This window comes from Triticum urartu, chromosome 2A (assembly GCF_056163025.1).
Source record: "Triticum urartu cultivar PI428250 chromosome 2A, HENAU_Tu73, whole genome shotgun sequence".
NCBI lineage: Eukaryota > Viridiplantae > Streptophyta > Magnoliopsida > Poales > Poaceae > Triticum > Triticum urartu.
This window is the reverse complement of record NC_141874.1, coordinates 697,657,564-697,668,828: the sequence shown is the minus strand read 5'-3', so window position 1 is coordinate 697,668,828 and position 11,265 is coordinate 697,657,564. Positions and strand designations below refer to the sequence as shown.

The following is an 11,265-nucleotide window of genomic DNA, read 5'->3' as shown; positions in this document are numbered from 1 at the left end:
GTCACTACTATCAAAACTATCAAACTACTTTGCTACTAATCACTTTGTGGCAGATAATTAATCTCCAGGTGTGGTTGAATTAACAACTCAGCTGCTAATAACTTCAAATATTCTTTGGCTCCCCTTGTGTTGAATCTATAAATTTGGGTTAAATACTCTACCCTCGAAAACTGTTGCGCCCCCCTATACTTGTGGGTTATCATTACACATAGTCGGTTACAAGGAGGGAATAAACATGCCGAATCTTCTATCTTGACTTGGAGTACACAACAAGGTTTCGTCGGTTTCCTATCCGGACAGGAAGTCGCCTTATAGCCCGGCCTTGTGGTAGTCGAAGAGCTGCCCACCTGTCCGGCCCATAAGAGATAGGTCGGTAGCCCGAGAACCCCCTAGTCCAGGACTCCCTCAACGAGGACCCAAATACACGAGTCAACGAAAACAACAATATCTGAGTACAGACATAAATAGACAAGTTTGCCTTAAGAAGTCTAGCAAAACAACGACATCTCGATTGAAAAGGCACATGCCTCCTGCCTGGGGCCTCCTAACTACTCTCGGCCATCAGTCTCCACGTAGTAGTAGGCTCCATCAGGGTGGTAGTAGTAGTCATCAGCGGGATCAGCTGGCTCCTAGGCTCCGTCATCTAATCGCAACATTCGGGTAAAGGGGAAGAAGGTGCCAAGGCAACTATGAGTACTCATCCAAAGTACCTGCAAGACTTACATCAGATCTAAGCTAAATATGCATCGGTATTAATGGGAAGGGGCTGTATCTGTGGATTATATTGCAAAATGCTAGAGTAGAGGGTAAGGCCTAGCCTATCAAAGACTAGCATCTTACAGCAACATAAGAGAGTAGAGTAACTTAACATATAGTAACAAGTATATATTAGCAATGCCTAGAGATCCTTCCTCGACTCCCTGCGAGAAAATGACCCCAGAGCTAACCTATCAGTTTAGTATCACAAGTATCTAGTTCTAGTTGTAGTAGATCGGGCTACAACTCCGAGCGTCCGTTACCGTGGACACGACTATTCAAATAGATTACTTCCCTACAAGGGTGCACCAACTTACCCAACACGCTTGATTAACTCCGGCCGAACACACTTTTCCCGGTCATGCCCAGCCTTGGTTGATCGACACGCCGTAGTCCTACCTAGACTCAACAGAGAGGTCAGCACGCCGGTCTACATCTTAAGTGCGAAAGGGTTATGGGCCAATCATCCTAGCATTGCGCGACTGGTCGGGGACCAAACCCACCTCCTTATACAAGCGTAGGCGGTTACCGTCCACCCCAACAATCAGCCCACATCTCTAAACTGTCCGAAGAGCTTTCGGGAGAATCATATGACGTCGAGTGCCCATACTTATTTCCGTGTGGTGGTTAGTGCGAAAAGGCAGAGGCCTACTCAAATCATATATCCAAACCCGTTCGTGTGTTGGGAGCTCGCGATGACGATCAGTTCTCCTATCGCCCCGTCTCGCGGACTTACGACAAGGGTCAGGCCCATCCCTCTCTAGGGCGGCCTGCCTGCCCGGTCGTGCCGCGTCATTATCTCGTGGGTACCCCTTGGGTCGACCCGACTTCAACAAAGGACTGAGGTGAAGGTCAAGGTATCCGTGTGTCCATAACATCAAGGGGGAATCTGCGGAATCACCCTCGATGGATTCCTACTCGATGTAACCGTCAAGGTGGCCTTGGAGGAATCACCCTCGAAGGGTTCACATTTGAGGTGTTGCACGATAGAGTCATCATCGGGAGTGGTGAGTGAGGAATACAGTAGCAAAATCTAATGCAAGCATGGGAGAGAAAGAATGGGCGATATATAAATGATCAAGGGGGTTTTGCTTGCCTGGAAGCTCTGCGGCAAGTGGCTGAAGTCTGCAACATAGTTGTACTCGGTGGCGTCGGCGTCGGTCCCGGGGTCTACCGGAGAAGAAGAGGGGGAATAAACAGTAAATATAAAGCACACAGATTGAGCACAAAGCATGACATGGCGATATGATGTGCTAGGGGTGACCTAATGCAGTGCTAGGTGTTATAGACGGAGCGGAAAATATCTAAGAGTATTTTCCCGGCTCCAGGCATTTATCGGTCAGATGATCCGGAGGGAAAGGTTCCATGTTTGCTGTGTTGAAAGCATGTGGCAGGTATGTGGATGGCATATTTGCATTTGTCTTATTTTTCTGATCATTTTTCATATATAAATTATTTACATCCGAGTTACGGATTATTTTATATGATTATTCAGAGTTTTAAATATTTTCTAAAATTATTATTAATTCGTAATTAAATGGTTAAATTGCTACGGGTACACAAAAGTGTACCCAACAAAGTGCATTAAGAGGCTGATAGAAGGGCCCAGTGACGCTGAGTCAGTAGCCTATAGTTGATTGCTGAATGGTCAAACCTGACTAGTGGGTCCCACTGATCAGTGAGACATCTAAACCTAATGTCTGATTGGCTATTATTTAGGCTTAGTTACATCACCTTTTTTTTCTGACTACCAAGTTAATACATGACAATATTTGCACCTCACAGATATTTTATTTAACTTTTAGACATTTACATCTCAATCATTATAATCGAGATCAATGGTTAAATAATTTTATAGTCTTATAATATAAATAGATTCTCTTTCCTTCTTTATTTTTGTGTCACGCCGCACTTTTTTTAGTACTTCTTTTGAAATCCAGATTGTGCATCATTTATTATCCAGGCCCAGGTAAAAAATGCAAAAAGGCAGAAATAATCGCGCAGGCCTAGGCAATGTGGCCCATGCAGACTAAGTAGCCCACACCGAAATTGTTAAGGTTATGGTGGCCGCTCGCTCCGCCATATAATAAACAGTCACCTTCTCCCTATTCCCACAGCCGAAACCCTAGATCTCGCCGCCGCCCTCCTTGGCTCGCGCTGCTCTGCTGCTGCTCCTTGGCTCGCTCTGGGAGAAGACGAAGAGGAGAAAAGAAAGCCGAGGTATGTTTCTTCCTCCTCCCCCGTTCCTTGTTTTTGTTTCTTTTTGGTTTCTCATTTTTGTTTGTTTGGTTTTGTTCATTTCTCAGCATGAATCCAGATCCAATGGAAGTGCAAGAACCACCACCCCATGTAAGTATAAACAGAGTATACCTTTCTTTCCATCCAATTCTTCCTTGTCCTTCTTGTTTCAACCTCATAACCATCCCCACCTCGTCTAATTGTAGAGGAACGAGAAAACCATCTTTGAGATATGCAGAGAAGCCAGAAACTTTCGTACTAATGCTAGGAGGTGTGGCACTCTTATTCAGCCCTACGAATTTAGCTGTCCACAAACTGCAGAACTTGGATTTAAAGATGGTTATATCTATTATTCAAGCAAGGCAATAAAGTTTGCTGCGGATAAAGAACAAGGATTTGACTCAGGGGAACTGCAGAAACGAGCTGCCACCTTCTGGGTTCTGAATGAAGTGCCTTTTGGTCAGCTAAACCCATTGGGGCTAAATCCATCCATTGATGTAGGGATTGTTAAGACCTACGGCGTGGCCTATAATACCCTAATTGGAAAAACAATCATTGCCTTTGCTCGCTCTCAACAAAGTGTGCTCTCCTGGATAGCAAATCCAGATAACAGTATGTTCGTTCGTGATCAGTTAAGAAATAGTATTAGGTATGGCCATCCTTCTCCCCTCTTTATTCTCTAGAGATTGCATTTGCTTATCAATCCTTTTATCTCCATGTCACTTTACATTGCCTCGTACACTTGTATTTGCCCCATATATTAGTAGTCTTTTTGATTGTGCTTTATCTCGTACCTTTATCTTTCATTAGAATGTACTTTGCCTCATACTGTGCTAGGATTGTGCCAGTTGTTTTTCACTTTAGATTTGTCCCATTGAATTGTGCTATTGTGCTGGTGTGCTGAAAATTTATCTATTTGTATAATCATGGTAGGTCTTTGTATGTGGCACTGGAGAGGTTATGGGACAAACAGTGGACAGTAGATAATGTGGAAGATATTGGAACTTACGCTATTAATGAGAATATGATCCAAATTATGCCATTCCGAGTTCGTGGAAGGACTCCTGATGATGAGATGACACCTAGGCAGGGTTTGCAACTACTGATACAGACCAATATTTTGCAACACTGGCCAGATGATATTGAACTAGCGCACTTCAATGCATTCCTCATTAACCCAAATATAAACATAAGGTATGCACTAGCCAACTCTTCTAACATTAACCATCATCTCCGTCATCTTTAGTTAACTCTATTGTTATTAATATGGCAGAAAGTTAACCCTACTGTTATTAATATGGCAGGAAACAAGATGTCCTCGATCATCCATTCCTAGTCACAGTCCCCCACGTTAGGGAGAGCAAGTATAAAAGATTATATGAAGAAGGAATTTTTTTTACCGATGACCAAATAGATTGGTTGGAGAACCATATCTTCTTACAGGGGTAGCAAGGCAAAGTTCGGGACCCGTCTCTTACAGCGATTCTGGTCCATCAAATTGAAGTTACCCAGGGGGTGGGGTTTGCTCAAACAGTTTTTGGAGCCTTGCACTTTGCCAAAGTAGTCATAGCTCATTATCACCAGTATGATATTAGTAGGGTAAATTTACCAATCAGAAATTGTTATACGTAGTAGTATTCTTTTGGGTGGTTGTATGCTTAACTTGCTTTTTTTGTGTGTGTGACAGCGGCCTCTTCTTGATGATGATCTCAGGCATCTTCTGCGAGGACTTCTTACTGGAGTATATGGTGCTAGGTTTAATGAGGAATTTATTGCTTTGGGCTAGGGCTAGGGCTAGTCAGACTTATTGTCTCCGCTTCATCCAACTACCATGTCCTATGGTCAGTGTATGAATTGTAAACCTTAATTATCTCAGCCTTATCCAACTATTCATGTGTGCTTTGTTAGCTTTCTTACTTATGATTGCTTGCAAGTAGTCAAATATGCACCATGTCCTATGGTCAGTGTATGAATTGTAAACCTTAATTATCTCAGCCTTATCCAACTATTCATGTGTGCTTTGTTAGCTTTCTTACTTATGATTGCTTGCAAGTAGTCAAATATGCACCATGTCCTATGGTCAGTGTATGAATTGTAAACCTTAATTATCTCAACCTTATCCAACTATTCATGTGAGCCTTTTCAGCTTTGTTTTGATTGCTTGTAAGTAGTCAAATATGCACTATGTCTTATGGTCACTGTATGAATTGTAAACCTTAATTATTCGTGTGTGCTTTGACTACGTCTATGGTCTGTTTATGAATTGTATAAACCCGAAATAAGAATCTATAAATTAGAATTAGAATTCGAACAAAATTGGCAGCTTAAGGGGAGTGGCAAGTGAATAGAGTCAATAAGAATAGAGAACTGATAGTGCAAGATTTCTGGATGACTAAGATATAGCAGCCATTGATCACCTCAGTTCATGTGGTCTGCAGCCATTGATCACAAGGTCGTCTGCAGATCATCTTGCACATTGTCGTGTGCAGAGTAATCTCACAATAAGAATAGCTTGGAATTGGACAGAAGGATATTGATGGAGCATTCCTTCCTTTGAGGCAGAGCTGCTGGGAGCCATTCATTGGGAACTGTAGGTTTGTGATAGAGAGTTGAAATGAGAGTGAAACCTCTTCCGATGGAAGGATTGTGCACCTGATCAGGTTGGAGGCTCTGTAGCCCAAACTGCCATCCTAAAATTCCTCGACCAATTTGGCTCTTTCCTAAATGTAAAGCGTAAAATTCCTCGACCAAAACCACCTCGAAAGTTGGAGCGTAAAGTTCTAACCCTCTTTCCTGGAACGTAAAGCCTAAAATTCCTCGACCCTCTTTCCTACTCTTTCCTATACGTAAAAGATAAAATGCCTCGACATACATCACTCTTTCCTAATACGAACGTAAAGCGTAAAATCCCATAAAAAACCGAACCTTGCGATCCAAGAGAAGCCCAGCAAAGCGCTAGCGCACGCGTAGCGATCACGTTCCTGACTCGAAAGCGACGTCCTCGCTGATGCGTTGGCGGCGGCACGGCCACGATAGCGGACACAGGGGAGGCCGCACTCTGCGGAGCGAGCGTGGCGGCGTTCCCGCCGAGTTGCTTGTGCTCGGCAGGTGCTTGTTGTAGGAAACCATGGCACACGGCGTGAGGGTGGAGCCTACACAGCTTGACGGGATACACAGTTGGATTGCTTTTTTATTTGGGACTGTCTATTCTACATCCGGATGAAATTTAATTCGCTTTCATTCATATTTTTCAGTCAACTAAAGGATGACAAATGTCACATGTCTCGTGTCCTCTATTCCCCTATTCTTTCTGCCCACCAAACTATAAACGGGTCCACACCCTAAACCCGTACAGAAAGCAGCTAAAAGCTAACAAAAGGTGGACTAAGCTAACTACAGGAGGATGAAAAGGATCAAAACTGATGACATCTAACCACACAGCGCCGAATAACACTCTGAGCACTAAAATACTGAGAAATTACAGTTGCTGATGCTGTGAATCAACTATACAAAGGGCTAAAATACCACTAATAATTATAGTGTAAAAACCACGGAAAATGCACAGTAATCCACTAAAAATCCATTGCAATTCCACTAAAAATGCCACTTGCAAATACAGAGCAAAAATCCACTAAAAATACAATGTAAACCCACTAAGATTTACACTGTAAATTCCACTGCAATTCCACTAATAATTACAGTGTAAAAACCACTGCAAATGCACAGTAATTCCACTAAAAATGCCACTTGCAGATACAGAGCAAAAATCAACTAAAAATACACTGTAAACCCACTAAGATTTACAGTGTAAATTCCACTGTAATTCCACTAACAATTACAGTGTAAAAAACTGAAAATGCACCGTAATTCCACTAAAAATACACTGTAATTCCACTAAAAGTACAATGTAATTCCACTAAAAACACACAAAAGAATTACATTACAATTCCACTGAGAAAGTACCAAATTTATCCCTGGAGAAGCGCCACCAGAGAGAGCGATTCATCCATGATCTAGAACACAAACATGGCTGGAGAAGCAAAAAAAAACACGGGTAAACACCACCCCTCCTGTGCATTCATCACCTCCTGTCGTCTCTCTCTTGCCGGAACAAATCTGGAAGAAAGAACATACCTGTAGTGGATCATCAACATAGGCTAAGTTAAGCCAAAATCTACACAGATCGAAAATAGGAACAAAATCACGCAAAAGCATGAGCCAAGAGAAACCCTAGGAAGAACTAGGATATGGTCGCATGAACTAGTAGTCTATGATCACAGGAAAACTGAAAACTAGATGCCCAGATCATATTTTTGAATTTGCAGAAATAAACACACAACAGGGATCAAAACATGCTCAGGAAGCTAGCAATTCCATTTTGGGAAAACTAGTTAAAAACATGCAAGGGGGAGGATTGCTCCAGTTGAGAGAAAATATGGCTATTTTCACAGACTTTGGAAACTGAAAGACCAAACACTGTTAAGAGACTTTGATCTGCTAGTTTTAGACACTTTCTACTTGTTCTTAAAAACTACTCTGTACCTGTGATTGAAGGACTGAATTTAAGTAACTTTGGAAGTGTAAACTGCTATGATCTGATGCTTGCTTACACTGAATATTGATAGGCATTAACATAAGCACTAAAAATTGAAATTAACAGAAAAATGACAAACAAAAATCAGGCTAAAAACATTCACGCTAGAAGGCACTCACACTAGTAGCAACAAACAAAACTGATAACATATTTACAGTTCAGAACTGAAAGGACAAATTTGTGACTGTTAGATAAAATTACTGGGACCTTCTTTGCAAAATTACTCTGCGTTTATTTACAGTTCAGAACTGAATACTTGTTTGCATTAAGAGATAATTTACTCAAAATATTGAGTGCAGGTGCCTACAATCGAACCAAATGCAATGAAATGCAGCATCAAAGGACAGGCGATGTACCTCAAGAAAGATGAAGTTGATTTCCTTAACATATGGCTATCTAATAGCAGAAAACAATCCTGAAAACAAAAAACATTATCAAAAACATGCTTTCTCTAACTAGTTTCCTGACAAATAACAAAGTGGATCATACTCTTTTACTGAGCTACTTCAGGCGCAAATGATGTACAAGGCGTAGCTGCATTGCAAAAATACATAGAAAACTAAAATAGAGAAAATCTACCGACACTATTCATCGGCTAATGATATAACATTGATTTACTTTGTGCAGCAACAATACGTGGAGCCTGAGCCTGACATGACAAACTACATGGAATGGCATAGTACTGACCAGAACAATGAATTCAAATATGCAGAAACACCTCCTAACACCAACGGGGAAGAGAAAAACGGTAAGCATACAAAGCATACAATAAAACTCGAACCTAGCAACTGTAGGTACACAAAATAAAGCAATTATATTGTGTTGCTTGCAGGCACAAAAATGATCTAATTACATTTGAAGTGGGTGCAGGGGCATATAATAAAAATCACAGTAAAATATAGCTGTAACATTTAAACCTACTTCAATTAGAATTGTATTACAGAAGATTAACTAAAGAGCCTAACAAATAAAAAACTATCCAAAACACGCTGGAAAAAAACAAACAGAAACTAACATTAGCATCAAGCAAGAATACATACATAACTGGTTAAAAATAATTTACTCCAAATTACACTACAATACAGCTAAAATTACACCAACGAATGCACTGTGAATTCATATACAAGCCACAATAAAAATAAACATTACAAGAAACTAAGAAATGGTGGAGAAAATCATGACACTACGACATGCTCAGGACAATATACTATCCGCACCAACGGGGACAACGAAAACACAAAGCAACTGAATCTCTAGTTCCTAAAATGACATATCCAAACTTGAGAAAATCAAAGCACACATACAGGGCAGAGCGATCTTACATCAAGCTACAACTGAAGGATGCAAAATCCAACGCCGAACTAGCGCATGTAGCTAAAAAAGGGGAAAAGCATTAACACTTACATGCTAAAAATGGGAATTACATACCAAATCCACTAAGAATTACAGTGTAAATTCACTAAGAATTACACTGTAAACCCCCTAGGAATTACACTATAGAATCTACTAGGAATTACACTGTAAAATCCAGTGAGAACTACAGTGTAAATCCATTGGGAATTAGAGTGAAAATCCGTTGAGAATTACAGTGTGAATCCACTAGGATTACTAGATTACATTCAAAAAGATTAGATGCAATCAGTGTTGTTACACTATAGTAATTACACTAAAAAGATAAAGTAATTACACTACGAAATCCACTAAGAATTACCAGACTACAATAAAAAAGATATCAGATCACATAAGGGATATGCCGTTAGTTACAGCGGCACCAGATAATGAGGACATTCAGTGCAATATCACAGTCCTAATCTCCTTGTTAATTGTGATTTGCAGTTCCAGTAGCAACATAAATGCCCAAGTTAGGACAGAGATCACACTTAGTCCCAAAATTGTGATGTTCAGATCCCAAAATGGCCAGACATGACACATTCAGAAGTACAAGAGCACAAAACCTGCCCAACTCACACACCTAGAACAATCAAAACAGATCAAAATGACCATCTGCGCTCACCCAACCTAAACACAAACAAATCCAAAATTTGTACAGAAAAACCCTAATCTGACTCTCACATGGCAGACAGAATTTAGATGGAAAATTCACTCCTAAACAGTAGATCAATGGAAATTTTATAACATAGAGTAGTAAGTTACAAGGTTAAATTCACATTAAAATTAGATTATAAGTACACTGATATTCAGTTTAATGTAGTGTGCTGGAAAAAGTGGAAAAATTCAGAGTAGACCACTGTAACTTACACATTCCTGAAATTACAAGCCAATGGAACAAAACACTCAAAAATTGCAGTGTAAGGTAGACTAATAAAAGACTGAAACTACAGGCCAAATCACCGTTACTTATCTGAAATATTCAGTCCACATCACTGTCCAATTAACTCAAAGTTACAGTCCAAATCACTAACCAAAACACTATAAATTACAGTCCAAATCATTGTTACTTAACTGAAAAAATTAAATCACATCACTGTCCAATTCACAAGTTACAGTCCAAATCACTACCCAAAACACTGAAAATTGAAGTCCAAATCAATGTTACTTAACTGGAAAAATTCAGGACACATCACTGTCCAATTCATTCACAGTTACAGTCCAAATCACTAACCAAAACCACTAAAAATTACAGTCCAAAATCATTGCTACTAAACTGAATAAATTGAGTCCACCAATTACACATCACGAAACTTAACCCACCAATCCCAGCCATCTACATCAAAACACAGACCAGACGAACAACAACCTACCAAACTAGCAGACGCCGAAGGGATAAGTGTACTTCTAGTCTAATTTTAACATGAATATCAGTGATCTACTCAAGGAACAACACAAACCACATACATCTACAAAAAATATCTGCGGGTAACACATGCAACTACCACAAACAACAAGATCCGGCCGAGAAAACTCTACACGCGGCTAACAAACAGATCTGGGAATGGCACAAATCGACGAGAATACCGAATCAGAGGAACGGAAGCGCTCGCAGGAAAAAAATAGGAGGCGCGGTGGTGGTGGTGGTGGTTGGGGGGGGATGCTGCAGACCCGGTGGGAAATACAGCGCGGCAGACGGAGGGGGCGGGGCAGCCAGACGCCGGACCACCACTGTACTGTATCGGGCGGCGAGGAGAGCTCCAAATCACCATGACTGTCTCTCCCTCACTCTGTTCTACTAGTTGCGTCTGTGAAATGAGAAGGGGAAACGAGGAGGAGGGGAACGGGCCAACCCAACTATGCGGGCGACAGCAAAGGAAGCGTATCGGGTTTCCAGGATATTAAGCGGGCCTGATAAAAAAAAATGGCAACAGTGGGACAAAAAAAACACGAATCACGGCACATAGATCGCACGGCTAAAAAAACGGATGAAAGCCAATTGAATTCAGCCGGATGAAAAATAGCAAAACCGTTTTATTTTTACCTTAGGGTCCTGTTTGCAAATAGAGAGAACGTGTCTCTAACTGCAGTTTTTCCAGGGTCCTCTTTATGGTGTAAATAGAGAGGACGTGTCTCTAACTGCAGTTCTCCCAGGGTCCTCTTTATGGTGTACTGTCACTTTTGTCATGTGAAGCAGCTTCGGGGACTTTCTAGTCCCCTTCCCGTGTTCAAAAAAAAAGCCGGGATACAGCTATACAAGAAGATTTTTTTTTGCAGGATCTATACAA

The 11,265-nt window shown here is 41.0% G+C and overlaps 1 protein-coding gene and 1 long non-coding RNA gene across 2 annotated transcripts; one reads left to right on the top strand and one right to left on the bottom strand.

Annotated features, from left to right (window-relative positions):
• Positions 1 to 2,829: 2,829 nt before the first annotated feature.
• LOC125527521 (uncharacterized) lies at positions 2,830 to 5,020 on the top strand. The gene is made up of 6 exons (XM_048692032.2): positions 2,830 to 2,976; positions 3,063 to 3,105; positions 3,201 to 3,643; positions 3,928 to 4,188; positions 4,299 to 4,593; positions 4,682 to 5,020. The coding sequence occupies exons 2-5, from the start codon at positions 3,064 to 3,066 to the stop codon at positions 4,441 to 4,443; spliced, it is 891 nt and encodes a 296-aa protein (XP_048547989.1). The 5' UTR covers positions 2,830 to 2,976; position 3,063; the 3' UTR covers positions 4,444 to 4,593; positions 4,682 to 5,020.
• A 1,703-nt stretch (positions 5,021 to 6,723) lies between these two features.
• LOC125527522 (uncharacterized) lies at positions 6,724 to 10,870 on the bottom strand. The gene is made up of 3 exons (XR_007292146.2): positions 10,649 to 10,870; positions 7,945 to 8,003; positions 6,724 to 7,128 (listed from the first exon to the last, which is right to left on the bottom strand). It is a non-coding gene; the product is annotated as an uncharacterized LOC125527522 (long non-coding RNA).
• Positions 10,871 to 11,265: the final 395 nt, after the last annotated feature.